Source organism: Poecile atricapillus, chromosome 13, assembly GCF_030490865.1.
Source record: "Poecile atricapillus isolate bPoeAtr1 chromosome 13, bPoeAtr1.hap1, whole genome shotgun sequence".
In the NCBI taxonomy this organism is placed as follows: Eukaryota; Metazoa; Chordata; class Aves; order Passeriformes; family Paridae; genus Poecile; species Poecile atricapillus.
In genome coordinates, this window is record NC_081261.1 from 4,566,264 (window position 1) to 4,582,614 (window position 16,351).

The following is a 16,351-nucleotide window of genomic DNA, read 5'->3' on the forward strand; positions in this document are numbered from 1 at the left end:
AACGAGCTCCTCGCGCTAAAATCTGAGCATAAAACCACATGCTGGTCCGACACGGCTTCTACGCCTGTGTTTTGACTTTAACAAACCATTTCACAGCCTTTTCCATCCCGTGCCTCGCCGGGCTGCGGATGCAGGCTGCACACTGCAGGAAGATGAGGGAGGTTTGAGGACGGGATTGAGCCGCGCTGTGCCCCTCGGTGCCCCCGCCGTGTGAGAGCGCCCGCGAAGCCCTCAGGACGACCCCGTCGAGCCTCAACCCGCCCCGATCAGCCACACCTCGCCCCGATCACCCTCAGCCCGCCCCGATCACCCTCAGCCCACCCCGATCCATCTCACTCCGCCCCGCTCCACCTCAGCCCACCCCGCTCCACCTCAGCCCGTCCCCTCCCGCCTCCCGCCCCTCAGGCCCGCTCCCGGCAGCCCCCGCGCGCACAGCCGCGAACTACCACTCCCGGCAGCCCCCGCGGCGCCCCGCGGCACGGCGCCCGTCCCTGGGACTCTATCTCCCAGCAGCCCGCGCGGCTGCCCGACCCTTCATTTCCGGGAGCGGCGCCGCGTCCCTGGCTTGGCGGAGGCGGCGGCGGCCGGAGCGCGGCGAGCGGGGCCTCCTGGGGCCGGCGGCGGAGGGAGTGGGACCGGGCGGGTCTCCGGGCGGTCGGGCCCATGTTGAACATGTGGAAAGTCCGGGAGCTGGTGGACAAGGCGTGAGTACGGTGGGGCGCGCGCGGGGGGCTGGGGGCGGCTCGGCCGTGGCCCCTCAGCCGGGCCCGCGTTCCCCCCGCCCCCCCCAACATGGCCGCGGCCCCTCCCCTGCTGAGGTGGCGGCCTCACACCCCCTCTGTGCCCGGCTGACCCCCGCTCTGTTGTCTTTCTCTGCTTCCGTCCCTGTCCCCTGGTGACTGCCCGGGGTGGCCCCTGAGCGTCCTCCCGGCGTGGCTTTGTGGCCCCTCCGGGGCTGCAGGCAGGCAGGGGTTGCTTTTTAGGTAGTCTGTGGCCTTTCCATTATGGCTGGCTGCTTTCCCGCTCCTCTCGGGCGTATCTGGGCCCTTCCAGCCCTTGGCGATCAGCGCTTCGGCTTTGGGTGCCCCCTCCTGTGCCAAGGTCCCGGGCTGTGTGTGCCCGCTTTGGTGTACGAGCCCTTGGAATCTGGCTCTGCTGGATTGGCTCCCAGCGTGGCCCTCAGACCCCTAAGGGGGAACAGACAAGTCTCTCAAAGTAGGAGGACGGTAAAGAATCACCTGCGCGTTTTCAGAGAGCTTCCCAAGTCACCACATGCTCTCGGTAGTGTTTCCCTCCTTCCTAAGGACAGATTGCAATTGCCATTGACTCACAACCCCGGGCCGTTCAGCGGTGGAGTTGGTAGAGGACTGAGATGCCCGTTCGCACCTCTTACACATTTAAATAGATCAGATATTTACAAGTTTGTTTCCTTGAATAGAGCCTCCTCCCACTGAAAACTTGTCTGTGGACCTGATTATCGCGATCACTGTGTTGCAGATGGAGAGTGTGACGTTATTATTGCGTGTGTTAACCACTCCTTCATTTTTGGATTGAGAAAAATTTGATACAGTGGAGAATTTAGCAAAGGTTGTTTTGCTTCCTCAAATAATAAGTCTGTAGGGGAAAGCTTAGAGCACTTCTCTATCACTCTTTTCAGTGGTGGCCAGTGATGGGACAAGGGGCAGTGGACACAAACTGAAACTCAGAAGTTCTGTGTGCTATGAGGAAAAGTTTCTTTCAGGGTTACAGAGTGCTGGAACAGCCTGTCCAGAGAGGTTGTGGAGTCTCCTTCTCTGGAGATATTCAAAACCTGGCTGGATGTGGTCCTGTGCAACCTGCTCCAGGTGTACCTGCTTTAGCAGGGGGTTGGACTCTGGGCTCCAGAGCTCCCTTCCAACCCCAGTAATTGTGAGTTGAAGATATCCCTGCTAATGGCAGGGGGTTGACCTAAATGTTTCCCTGGAGTTACTTTCCAATCCAAACCATTCTGTGTTCTATGAATTGTGGAATGCTAATGTCAGGAAAATTATAAACCTCTGGTGTTTGTGGATTAATTTTCCTGACACTAAGAGAAATAACTGGCTGCAGGTCTGTAGATTGGTATGTACCAGATGATAATAATGACAAACAGTTGTACCTGCCCTTACCAGTCTAAAGCCTTTCAAAACTGACGGTCTGTCTTAAACATTTTAATTTTTGTTTCTCCAAACAGTTTCTAAAGGAGCCTGTGTGATGTATAGGCTTAAAGATGTCAAACTGAACAGAAGTGTCAGCTTAGTCATGATAATCAACTGTTTTGCTCATGGTGCTGTGTGCTAGACTGAGACTTCTCTAGGCCAAGATTTGGATGACATTTAAAAAACACTGTGATTAAGTCTTGTCCTGAAGAAGTTACTTACTTTTTACAGCTTTTTGTATACAAAATCAACCCTGAGTAAAGTAGTTTTAATAATGTGAGAGATGAGGAATTTAGGAGTACAACCCTGACTTGAGTTCCAGGACCTTTCAGAGAAATCAAGTTTTTCCTAAGTTTTACTTGCGTACTTTTTTGTCTGTAGGATTAATGATCACTGTAGCATTATAATATTATCACTGTTTTTAAAATGTTTACTTCTAAGGATATAAGTTATTAAGTCCAACAGTACATCAAAATCCGAATTGGAAAAGACATTCTATTTCCAGAACAGGTGCGAGAAGTGAACATTTCCTATAATAAAAAATGTTTTATTGAATAAACTTCAGTTTTCTCGGAATAACATTATCCAAATAAAGGAGATTGTTTGTTTATTAAAAAAAAAGGGGGAGGAGGGGCAGGAGGAAAGTGGAGCCTGCAGAGTAAATAGTATTTAGAGACACCAGGATCAATAGTCCCGTTGTGTGTGGTGCAGATTTGTCATAATGTCTTCTGTCTTAAGGCCATGACTTAGAAAATTCTCTGCAGAGGAAGCTAAATGACATAATCTGCCTCATAAATAACAGCTGATGCTATGGCAGCAGCATACTGAACTTTAACAAGAAACTGCCCTTCTTTCCTTAAAAAGGGGATATGATTATATGAGGATTTTGAATTTGCAAATAGCTTGAAATTTTCTTACTTCAGACCTTGAAAGCTTTGATATCTGGTTTGAGCTCTGCATCTTGGTTCCATATTCAGCTGATACTTATCTTAGAGTTTGAATTGACTCTGGGGTTATTTTTTATCCTTATTTCTGCTTCAGTGGCTGAGAGCTTGGTTAGGTCAGCTACTTCTACAGGAGGACTTTTCTTACACAATTCTCAGATTCTTCGGTGTGTGAAGGTTCTGTAAGCAACGGTAAATAGCTGTGGCTTGCTTTAAATGCAAAAAACACAGGTAAAAATGGTAACCTGTTAGCATTCATCAAATTCTTGGAACCAAAAAATAAGTTAGCAACTGCAAAATGCATATGAGAAACTCAAATCTGTATTTAGTATTTTTGAACTTTTGGTCTCTGTATTTCTTTGGTGTGGTTGGATTTGGGCAATGAAGTTCATCAGGTAAATTCTGCTTTGTAATTCTCTTCACACCACAATCAACTCTTATTTTTATGGTAGCATTTTCTAGTAGCTCCACAGTATGGATCTGTATCCAGCTGGGATACTGAGTGGCAATCCTGTTGTATTTGAAGTTTAGGAGGAATACTCTGTGGTAGGGTACTAGATTTACTATTCTAGGATGTGGTAGAACCCTTTTGTTACGTGTCTTGTTCTGCCCTTTGTTAACTTCACTGCTTTCCAATGCCAATACAACTCCCTCCCTTAAATATTAAATACCTTGATTAGGTTTGACTGAACAGTAATACCTTGTTTCTGCCTGGGCATTGTGAATAAGGTTGCAGTTTAAATCAAATAATTAATAAAACCTGTCTGTACATAGTATAAGGTTTATTCTTGCAATTTCAAAATAACTGTCAAAATTCTTCCACCCTCCAATTTCTTAATGGGTACTGCAGTGTGTTCAAGAGTTCTTCAAGTGTGTGAAATTATATTGAATTTCTGGTTGGTTTATAGTTTAGAAGGTGCAGGCCTACATACTCTTACTTCGTGTGGAGTAAATTCTATTTTATATTATTATGTGAATAAATTAACTTAAGAAGGCAGCTTTTCACTTTTGTGTTCACTTATATGGGTTCTTTTTCCCCAGTAATTCAAAACTGAATTGGAAACTAAACTAAACAGTTGGAAAATAAATGCAGCCCTCTGTGCTCTGCTTGTTGGCTCCAGGACAGTGAACTCTGTTTAAATGGCAGAGGTTTCTGATGGCTCAGGGCCAGGGTGGTGCTTGGTGCAAAGTTGGTGAGTCAGGTGGCAGTTCTGAGTCACTCCTGAGGCAATGTCAGAGATTTCTTGTTCGATTCTCTTTTGTCATAGGCTTAGGGGAGGGCTGCAGTGTACCGGTGTTGCCTCAGCATTCCGGGCAGGAGGTGGCCAGTTCCTGTGACAGAGCAGAGAGGCACATGTCACACACTCGAGCTGCTGGTGGGAGTGTGAGCTGCAGGAACATTTGGCAGGTGGGAAGGAGTCTGATCTCCCTCTCCCACTTCTCTGCTGCAGCATGGGATCTGCAGCTTTGTCTCTGGATGCTCTGGTGAGAGCAGTCCCAGATACTGTGGCACCCATGGCAGAGGGTTCAGGTTACCCCATGCCTGCTCTGAAACAGTCCTGCAGTTGTGGTGAAACTTGAGGCCAAGTGTTGCATTTACTGCTGCACGAGACTAAGGATCTGCAGGCTGCCTGGTACTGTGTAGAAGCAGCTTACACAAGAAAAGTAATATTTTTATTGGTACAGGTGTATCACTACTTTGATAATCAAATCACCAAGGGCCTTAACCAAGTTTCTCCTCACTGTATGATAACAGAACTGGCAAAAGCTGTTGTAGTCACTGAGAGTGAGTTCAGGAGTCCTGGCTGTGGAAATGCAGAGTGTTACACAGCTTGGTAACTTCACTTTTAAGTCTTACTGGACAAGTACATGTTGTGCTTTGTGTTCCCTGTGAGATTTCTAGGACAGTGCTACAAAGAAAACCCAATGGCTTTTTAAAAAAAACAAACAACAAACCAAGGAATATTAAGAAATCCTGTTAACACAGGTTTTAACTTGTCAGAAACTTAAAGGTATCAGCTTGGCCTAGTGGCCAAGTTCAAAAACCAGGCCATCATCTCTCTTTAGTTGTGTTGAATTTCCTCTTTTTGAAGCAGAAACTGCTGATTTTTATTTTACTGTAAGGTTCTTGCGTGTTGTTAACCTGCATGAGGGAGTTCAGCTCAGAGCAGAACACAGTGTTGGTGTGTATACAGGTAGCAAGGCCAGCTGGGCTCCTCTTTGCAGTAATTTCCCTCTCAATATAAGATGTCATATTAATATTTTTGCTGCCTGGTTTCTGTCACAGATGTGTAGGACATGCAGCAGGCAGGCTGGAAGACCTTTGGACCTATTGAGGTTGGATTGCTGCCTATGTAACAGTATGGTGAGATTTTACAGCCAGTTTCTTTAAGATTCCATTGCCATTCTTAGCTTTTGTGATCTTCTGTATGCATAACCTTAATGTGAGAGAGCTCCTTTTAAGCATCTTTCCACACATCAAAGGATAAGAAACAGTCTCATGAAGAAAGGGATGAAGGTGACAGATCTGAGTGTAGCTGGGACAGTATTACCCAGATACTCATTTGTATTAGTTCAGGTGAGTGAGGGAATTGTCACTTACTTTTACTTAAAAATGAAAGGAGAGCGCCTGTGAGTTTCTTGCCAGTAAAAGGAATATGACAGTTGCCATACTCCTGTTTTGTTCCATGCTCCTTCCAGTTCAGTTTTGTCCACCTAACTGAGCTTTAACTGCTTTGCTATTACTGCTATTAGCCACACCTTTCGAGTGGCCCAGCAGGAATGTGTTTGCACTCCGTTGTGTTGTAGAGTGGGAGGCAAAGTGTTGCAGAGCTGTTTCTATACACTTCACAAGCTTGATGAATTGCCCAGTATGTAATAGTTTAATTTCTTTTGAAATGGAGAGCAAACAGTCTTGCTTAGAATTGATCGTAATAGGGAAGCATTATAACACCTTAAAATTTATTTTAGAGGTAGGCACTTGGGTCTTGAATTATTTATTCTGATGCTACATCTGTGCAAAGAGAAAGGATTCTAGTGTTTGGGGAGAAGGAAGGATTAAAAGAGCTGTTGTCATGAGCTGCAGTAGAACTAGGCAGGGGAGAAGTTCTGGTTGATAAAGAGCATGTTTTCTTTAGTGCTTCTAATTGTACAATCTGTAAAGAGGAGGGTAAATTATTGGTAAAATAGAGTGAATTACTGCTTCTATTGTCATTGCAATTTCTCGCTGTTGTAGCCCAAAGCGTGTAATGAGACCTTGCACTTCACTCCCAGGTCACAGATGAGGAAAGCTAGTGAGATAATTCTGTCAAGTAAACCAAGTCACATTGTGCTGGTAACAGTTAAAATTCTGCCTTTGTTGACTTGCAGTCTTATGTTGCTGTCTGCTACTTTATGCTATGTCTGCAGGATGCTAATGTGATAAATGCACCCCAGTCATTCACCCTACAATTACAGACCTTACAGTTGACTTTTGGTTGCTCTCTGCCTGTACAATGCTCATGTTTGCCCAGAAATAGGCAGGATCCCATGTGTCCTTAGCTGGGGATTTTCAATCTACCAAACTGCTTTCTCTTTTTAATGTGACTGTAATTGTTCTTATTTACAGGCAATTTTCTTGTGGTTCATGGATTTGTTTACCCAGACTATTGAGCTCTTTAATGAAATGCTGTTTGCTCCTTCAGTAATAGCAGGTATTATTGTAAGTGATCCATCATATAATAATCCAGCAGAAGGGTAAATGACTGTCTAGCATTTGACCATTGTTATCTGAATCTCCTGTAAACTCCTTTGCTTCAGTCCTAGGATCATTTAGTTTTTTCTATGTTTAAGATTTATTTTGGTTTGCATAAGCAAGATCTTCAGGGCAGTGAATGCTTCCACAGTTTTATGTGAGGGACAGTTAGTTAACCCTCACTGCATGAGTTATTCTCCTATTGCTGGTAAAGAGGTGTCCTGCTGATAACTGCTTTAAGAACAGCATTTTGTATTATTATTACGAGCAAGATGATGATGATGATGATCTTCAGCCCTGGAAGGGTTTGTCCTCTGCCTGGTTACCAGAGAGCTGAGAGAGAGGAGAAAGTCTTGGCAGTACAAAGGAGGACTGGATTTGAACATAGCATTTGGCTCTGCGGCCAGGCATGGCTGTGTCTGCCAAGCACTTGTAACAACAGCAAGTTACTTCTTAGGACTTTCCTCCTTTCCTTAAAAAAAATTCCAGAAAGTTGCTGGTATTAATAAGGAAGAAAAAGGGTTCTAGTCTTTGGGCCATGTAATTGAGTGTGGGAGATAAGCATCTGTGAAAGTATTATGCTCTGTTATCTCACATACATAAATTCGGTGTTCTCTGGTTTGAATACTCAGCTGGTGGAGTAATCTGTCAAACAGGCAAATATGACAAGCTGATGGATTTATTAAGAGTTGGCATAAGGTAGTTGTGGCCAAGCACGCAGTTTCATCAGCACACTCCAAGTGGTGCTTTTGTTAGTGCTCTTTCAAATGTGTGATTGCCATTTTACACCCTGTGGTAGCTGACAATAGTCTGTATTATGTTGTGTAAGGCTAGCTCAGGTGTTGGCTTTATGTATTTTCTGGGAATCTAAGTGATGTATGCGTGACAACTTCTGTGTTCTTGAAATGTTTCTAAAGCAGAGCTTTGCATGTCCTTGCCCAGCAGGACTGAGCTCCTGCTTGGGGAGAGCATGAAGCTGTTCAGAGATAAGAGCCTTACCTCCATCACCGTGTGCTGCTGTGGTCAAAAGGATCAAGGTGCTTAACTCAGTTCTATGCTAATTCCTCTTAGTTGTGTTGCCAGTTAGTGTATTGCAAAATATTAGCTGATTTGCATAATTATTTCATATACAAGGTTTAATTACTTCCAAAGCATTGGACACGCTACTGCTTTCTCTCCTCAGGCTTTGCTATTTCAGTGTGCAACTGTAAGTGTTGCAGTTATCCTAAAATACAATCTTAAAATGCTGATCTGATTCTTTTATATTTGTCTCCATTCATTTCAAGTGTTAAATGGATTTCTATATTTATATGAAAACTATATTTTTTTCTAGAAACAAATGAACCATTGGAGAATGAGTGAAGCATTGCTTCACAAGATGGTAGGTTAAGAACACAAAAATGTAATGATTGAGGGTTGTGTTATTCATTCTGGAACTTTTGGAATATCTTTCATTGATTTATTCCAAAGTTTGGGTACAGCTTGTCCAAAGTCATAATGCAAGAATTCCAATTTGAACTCATCTCCAACATACAGAGTGTGACTGGCCTGTTGACAGGGCAGGAAATTGAAACTCCTTGAGAAGAGCTGTTCCCTTTAATAGTGTTTTTACTGATACAAAGATGTACAATAGCATAACATTTTGTTAAAAGTTGGCTGTTTCACAGACTTTGTTTAAATGGTTATCTCAATTTTTTTTTTATTCATAAGGCAAAATTAATGTAGGGCAAGACAATAAAAACCTGAATTAGTAGCAAATGTACCAAGTGAATAAAGTAGTCAGATTTTCAGTTGGACTTTTTCCAGCTCCTTGTAGTGATCTGGATCTTATTGACACAGGTCAAATATGGACCCAGTTAGACACAAGGATTGACAGCTGCTGTCGGGTTTCAGTTTGGAGCAGGAACTTTATTTACCTTTTCCATTTGGAATGAAGAGCTGTTACACAGCTAAAACTTGAATGATGCTTGGTAGGCTCTTTAAAAACAGCAGTTGTGTAGAGGAGCATAACTCTTCAGAACAAAATGGTCCTTCTATTCTGCCTCTCTGCAAAACAAGATCTGATTTTTAGTGGGGTGTGCTTTTTTTGTTTTGTTTTTTTAAAGATATGCTAAGGGGAGGGCATGTGAAATTGTTACTTTTTTCCAGAGAGCTGTATGGGCTGTGGTGCTCTGAGTACTCTTGAGTACTCTTTTTTGGTACCAGTTAGGAAGAGTATTCATTACTTATTCTTGCATTGTGTGCTGTGTAATGGTGGTGTTTGGGTTGCTGTGTGAGGAACTGGAAAGAGGAACAGATCCAATTGGAAGATCTTTCTCTCCCAAAAGGACTTTGTAGATTATCTGGGTTTGAGTTAGAGTAATTCCCTGAACTTGTTTGCCATACAGCTGTATTGCATATTTGAGGAAGTGGTGTTGAGATGGAAAAGGAGAGGAGAGGGACCCTTAAAGTTCTCACCTAAGTGGAGGACATTGGGCACAGGGTTAAGTCTCCCCTTGTAGTTGCCCTGAAATCTCAAGCAGAGTCAGCACTTTCACCAGTAAGAAGAGATAAGCAAAGCCATGAAATCAGGGTTTGTAGTTTCACAGTCAGTGCAAGCGTAGGCTGATGGTGAAAGAGGTTTCACAGCCTCCCGTCTGCCACAGCCTGCACACTTCTCTCCCTTTTGCTGGCACTTGCAGACTTTCTGCTTGATGAGAGAATCTCTGACTAACCAGTTGTTTTTGCCAATTTAGTTCTCCACTGGATTGGTTCCCTGGTAGAGTTAACTCCATTGTCACACAAATATTTGTACTGGCATAAAGGAAGGAATGGTATTTGGGCAAGAATAAGTGGCTGGGGGCAAAGTACAAGTTGAGTGTAATACACCCTTAGCATGTGATTTCACAAGCAGGTTGAAGAGCTCCAAGATTATTTTTCTGCTAACAGAGAACTCATTTTATACCTGGCCATTCCCTGTCTTTGCCTTCCTTGTGCTGCTGGTGTGTGCTTCAGTATTTGCTTGTGCTCTCTTGCTGATAACAGCTGAAAAAGCCCTCGTGGTTTTAGGGTTCATAACTGATTTGGCTACCTGTTTTACAAACAGCTGCTTATGGCACCACAAACACTTCTGGTGATGGGGAAAGGACAGGAGGATTGGCTGTGGGAGCCTTTTTCCGTGATAAGACATTTTCATATGTTTTTGTTATTTAAAACTTTGTTAGTGGTTTGTTAGCTGCAAGTTTAAATTTTTTAAGGTTGTTCTCCTATCTCATACATCACAACTTGAAGGTCCCAAGCCAACCTTTCTGTTTGTATCACTGTTGCAATGGGGAGGGTGAGATTAATATTTTGGTTCCCTCTTGGGTCACAAATTTCTGAGAAAGGATATAAATTAAAACACGGTTTTGTGTCGTGTGTGGTGCTACTTTGAGTGATTCAGGTTCAAATTGATCTCAGGATCCAAAAGATTTTCACATGAGAAGCTTTCAATTCAATTTATACAGCTTATTGTGATAGAAATACTGGTGGTATATATTTGGGTTATGTCAGAGTGCTGAAGTGGGTATTCTGTGTAGACTGTTACTTTAAATAGATTTTATCTTACTAGAAGTGTTTGGCTTGCCACTAAGAATGAAACTACCATGACACCAATATTTTGAGTGTCTGTTTGTGGGTTGTAAGAAAACCACCTCAAAGTTGTACTTTTTCCTCCCCTTATCCAAAGGGTGTGTCCTGTCCTAACCAGTTAAATATTGACTGCATGCTTAATAGATATTAACTGGTTCATTTGGGATGCAATTAGAAATGCTAGTGTATATTCAACTTATTTAATGAGACTGGCCTGCACTTTTTTCAGTCTGTTGAAATAATAATGAGACCTACTGGGAGTTAGTTAGGGAGGGGTTTTTTCTCTACTCCACTCTGAGTCAGAGCAATAAATGTGTTTCTTGGTGGTTACTCTCCCCATCCTGTCAAGCTGTTTAGAATCATCCTGTAGGTTACAGACTGTGCTCAGTGTTTCCTCTCAAGACATTACTTTATACTTAGTAAACAAATACCTCCCTGTGTGATTTTTTTGGAGGTGTGTGTTTTGTGTTTTGCATCTTACAAGACTGCTCAGTTGAAAGGTTCTCTAAGACCATTTGGGATGTGAAGAGAAGAAGGTGGCTTTTGATAACCTTAGTTAATTTTATTGGAGATGCAGTAGGTGAATGCATCTTCTGAAAAATAAATTAGTCGTGGTAACTTACATGTACAAATAGAGCTGATATCTTAAAGATTGCTGTCACTTTTAATTATTCCTTGTTTTGACAATTACTTAATTATTTAAACTGTTTCTCTCTATGATCATGTGAAGTGTGGGGGGGAAACTCTCTGTTCAGAGGTATTTATTGTCTAAATGTGTTAACTTCTATCACAGTGTTCTAGCTCTCCTTGCTACCAAACAGATGATTGCATTTCTTGAGACAGCTTGAAAACATAGTGCTAATAGACTCTTAATTGGCAAGTGCAGTCTCAGCCTTTAGACTGCCAGTGTTGTTTTTTTGTTAATTACACAGTAACTGTAACTCGGTAGCTGCAGACATTAGCTCAGAAAAATCCAGTAATCTTACCATTAGTGAGTAAATAAATAAATAGTGCCTGTGTTGAGCCATTGTGAAATTTGTTAGTTGCAAATACACTCTGTCATTTGAAATTACCATCTCTGTGTGGACAGGAACCAGAAACTGAGTCTCTGAAGCAAATGGAACAGCTCCTGTTACCTTTTTAGGACATGAGTTACTTGATCTCCTGGAGGAACCAGTTTAACAAAGGAATACCTGTGAAAGGAGAGGAAACATCATTATCCTCCACAAATAAACATGGCTTGGAAACTCAAAAGTTAATTTGTCTGTAATTGACCAGACTCGAAAAAGAGCACTTGCTTTCCATCGAAGTGCATGTTTGTGAGCTTGTGGGGGTTTTGTTGGCCAAGCTACACTTTTTAGTTAATGTGAGATACCAACCTGAAAATTTTAATGAAATAACATTAATATGATGTTGCTGTTGCAGTACTTATTCCAAATGGTGTGTTCTTACTGCCCGTGCCCATTTTTGGATACTCAACTGTGAATAGCTGTGGAAGGACACTTTGTCATTAACTATTAACCAATATTTCTTTGTCCAGCTGCTTAATACAGCAGCAGAAGGACTGCTAGGTTGTCACCTGCCTTCATGGAAAATAGAATGTCTAAAGACAACTGGTATTAAGTAAGTTTAGTCTATTTACAATTATGGTAACTACTTTTCATTCTTGGATAAACTTGTAGCAGAGAAGAAATGTGGTAATTCAGGTTGATTAATGAATGAAGAATCTCAAGTAGGAAAGTATTCAAGTTTTTTTTTGTTTTTTAAAAACTAAATAATTATGCAATTCCTAGGAACTGGCAGTTCAGAACTGAAGGCCTGAGGGGAGAGCAAGTTTAGGAAGAGGACTAGATTGACTCTACAATCTTGGATGCTCCCCACTTATTCTGCAGAATTATCACTGCATACTTGCCTTTACTCTTTACTGCCATGATATAATGGGCATCTTTTGACATTGTCAGATTATGATGCTGAGAAAGTTTCCCCTTGCACAGCCCTGCTTATGCTAAAGGTGTACCAAGTACTTGCTGTGAGACTGCAAAGTCTTAATTGCAATTTAATTGTAAGATGATGAATTTCTTGTTCTTTCTTGTTAGCAAGGTGGGATTCAGGGCAAGGTTTAGTGTTTTGAATAGCTTCCTTCCTGGGAAGAGGGAGAGGATAGTTTTGGAGACACTGAAATAGAAGTTTGAAGGACCTTGATTATGTACTCTCCTCTGTCTGTGTGCAGTGCAGTCAAGAAGTAAGTTTCTTGTATCCAGTCATATTCCATGTAATCTTACATAAAGACAGCATCTTCCTTATATCATCTGACATGTAATGGTCTTCTGGATTTGGTTTCAGTATTGGATATGAAAGGAAGTTTTGCAGGTGCATTTGAGCTGTTGAGTGCAGCAGCCACTGTAGCTCTTCATGGAATAATTCAGTCTAGCAAACACGACTGAAAGGAACCAATTTTGAGAAGAGAAGCTGGTCAGCTTCTCTGTAGTATTCGCTGTCAGTATTAGTTTTCTGGTTTTATTTTGATTATTTTCCAGAAATATTGAGGTGGTGCATTTTGGGTTTTTTTTGCAAACAATAGCAACTGTAGAATTAATTCCTGTCAGGTTAGAAATAAGCTTAGTAAATGATAATGCACTTCATTTTATAAGAGCCAGGATAAAGGTAGTGATCTCAAGTGCTTCTCACTCCTCTTGAATACTTCCTTCTTGGCAATTCCACTGCTGGATATTTGCATAAATGAAGGAAAACAACTTCTTATGAACCTGCAATTTGATTATTTTGCATAAACTGTTGTTTCCTCTTCCTTTCTTCTACTCAGAAGTGCAGTTCACCTCACCCTTGGGACATTTTCCAGGGCACAAGGCCATATTAAAAGTGCAGTTGAAGATTTTCTGATTTAGTTGCTTCACCTGCTACTTGGACCATGCTTGTGTTGATGAGATACATGTCCCAGGCTTTCCTGGCTAATGTGCTGGTAACACTTGGCTACCACACAGGTGGAATGGGAAGCTGTATACACATGGCTGTGTAGTTAAAAGACAGGAGGAAGCTGCAAGCCCTTCACAGGCAGTCTGGGTGTTAGGAATAGAGAACAGCTTGTGTTACAGAAGGTTTGGTGTGTTCATGATGTGATTTATGTGCAGTTGGGATGCTGTTGTCTGACCCTGGCTGCCTTGGGCCTGAAGGGCCAGGGAAAGGAGCTGGTAGGAATCAGAGGTCTGGAGAAAACAAGGGTAGCACTCCCAGAGTGGGACTCCAGACAGATATGTTCATTTTACTGTACTTTGCCCCTGAATCAGGTCAGAGAAGAGCTTGTCACATGTGCTTACTGTGGGCTTACAGGAGTTACCTGTACTCAGATTTATTCCTCAAAAATTATCACAGAAGTCGATTGATACTGCAAAGTGCAGGGGTGCCTGGGATGTCACCGTGCCAAAGTGGTGATATGGCAGCAGAGAATGATCAGTTTGTGTGTTAAAAGCTTCAGTGCCTGCATTGTTTAAACTTTAATTAGCCCTCCCTGGTGGAACAGCAAGCATGTGTTTAGAGTAATGCTTAATTTGTAATAAATCTGGAATTAGGGCAATGTTTTAATGGTACTCAGCTTGCAATGAAGGGATAGCTGAAACTACAAGGATCATTAAGCATGGCCCATTAATGTTGGGGTGTGTGTGGTTTTTGGCAGTATTTAAATCTATATAACTGTATGTTCATTCTTCTGTCCTCACCAAAGACTCTGTCAATTGACAAATAATTGAAACAGTTCTTTAAGTAGGGAAAGTTTGGATAATTTGGAATTCATTGTGATTAGTTGCACTGACTGGATCTATGCTGTTCCCAGGTGCACTGACTCCCATGCAATGTTCCTGCTTTTTCACGTAAATTCTTGTACCTGTAACTATTTAGCTAATACTCTTCAAGCATGTATGGCATCAGGAGATTCCCTTGGCCAGCTGGTGCATTACAGAGCTTAGAATTGTTACAAGCTCTTTATAGTGTCAGAAAACTCTGCTATGAAGTGTTTTGGTGAACACCTTCCACTTGAGTAGTGAGTGAATGGTTACAAAGAGCACAGAATTGCAGGAGCTTTAGAGGGTGAGTGAGGCTTATCAAAGCAGTGGTACCTTTTGGGGATCATCTTAAAGCACTAATGCCACGTCTTGTGAAGTTCTGAAAACTTCCTGTATACAGAGGTCACTACAGAACCTTTGGGAGGGTGTGGAATGTCATATGTACTATCTTCTGCCTCCACTCAAGGTCACTGCAAATTTTTTGTGGTCAGAAATAGGAAGTCTGAGGTACATGAGTGAGTTGAAACAGCTTCAGAGCTCACTGGTGCCTCATGCTGAGTTTAGCTACAACTTCCTTGTCCTCTGAAAATTTGTACGCCTTTTGTTTGATGTTTTGAAAGAAGGATAAGACCTTATCTTTCTTGTAAATACTTCTTTCTCAGCATTAAAATACTGTGCCCTAATCCTGAAAACTCAGTGACTGGGAGTACTTACAAGTCTCTGTCTATTGAATGTTTCTTAAAATACTTGAGCTGTGGGTTTAAATGTGGTCTCAATTCTGTGTGCATACATGAAAGGAAATAGCACTTTTACTAATTTGGAGGGGGACTTAGGCCACAGCTTATGAGCATCCATGGCAATGGAATAAAAACCAGCTTTTTATCTTCAGGCAAAGTTACGCTCAAAGCTATGTGAATGCTATGAAACCCACAGAAACACAGTAGATGGGAGGGTGTAACCTATGGTGATAAGTGCCTGAGTTTCTCTCCCCCAAAATAATGTATTTAAATTTTAGTTTTAAATAATTTAAATAATTGTTTATCAGAGTTTATTGGGATTGACATTTTTGTACTGGTATTTTATTTATATAAAAAGCATTCTACAGAAGGGTGAGTTTGAGTAGATTTAATTTACTCTTTGACTTACTTGGTCAAACCTTTGTTTCCAGGAGGAGTAGTGTTACCTGACTGAATCACAAGTAGGGAAAAATTAAAGATAAATCACATGATAGAAAATTTGTGATGGCATTCGCTGATGCTTGAAGGTTCAAGTGCAATCTGAATTCTATAATGAGATGTAGTTAAATGTAAAAAAAAAGTTAAAATTTTTGCAGCTTCTTTGTTACAGAAGAAAAAGCAGAAGTGTAAGGAGCAGAGTACCAAAATAAGTGTGAGGATTGAGCAATAGTAAATTGAGTCATGTGATTACAGCATGCATCTGGCAGTCTCTAGTTCTGCTCTTACAAAAGCTTACACAAATTTCATATGTCCACTTCTTTTTGGGTTATACAGCTGCTGTTGTGTGACCATACCATAGCATATTGTCCTTTGAAAGAGATTAAATCCACAGGAATAGGAGCTGCAAAGCAGTGACTCCAATCTGATGTGCCAGATGGAAGCTCACAAGAGGCAAGAAGACTGAAAACCTGCACAGGGCAGTAGCAGCATCATTGTTACTTCTTAATCAAATGCAGAGTTGCTGTTTAGTGTGTAACTGCCCCACCAAAATGTCAAGTGTGGTCTCAGTTTCAGCTTTTTTTTCCACTTGTTTGTGAAATTGGTTTTCATGCTTAAGTTTAATCAGATTTGTCACAAGAATGCTTTAGGTGTAATTGTCCTCTAATTTCAACTGAAAATGTGACCTCAACACTAATATTGAAAACCAGTAGAAATACTATTATGGGGTTCTTAGTATGTAATTTAAAAGGAAATATTTTGATTCATTCTGCTTGCTGGAGTGTAGCATTTATTTTCATAAGTTACTTTTTAAAGAATGCTTTTTGACTTAACTATAATAAAATGACAACACTATTAAGCCTTTGAAAATGGAACTGCAGAAATATCCATTTGAAGGGAAGATAGTCTATAATGGGTG

The 16,351-nt window shown here is 41.7% G+C and overlaps 1 protein-coding gene across 2 annotated transcripts in view; it reads left to right on the plus strand.

The window, feature by feature from the left end:
- Positions 1-531: 531 nt before the first annotated feature.
- The window catches only part of CLINT1 (clathrin interactor 1), a 47,086-nt gene continuing 31,266 nt past the window's right edge, over positions 532-16,351 (plus strand). The window contains exon 1 of one of the 2 annotated variants that reach the window (XM_058848915.1): positions 532-704. In XM_058848915.1, coding sequence (XP_058704898.1) covers positions 664-704 — 41 coding nt within the window. In that variant the 5' untranslated portion in view covers positions 532-663. The remainder of the gene's footprint in view (positions 705-16,351) is intronic. The other variant, XM_058848916.1, reaches the window with a different exon arrangement.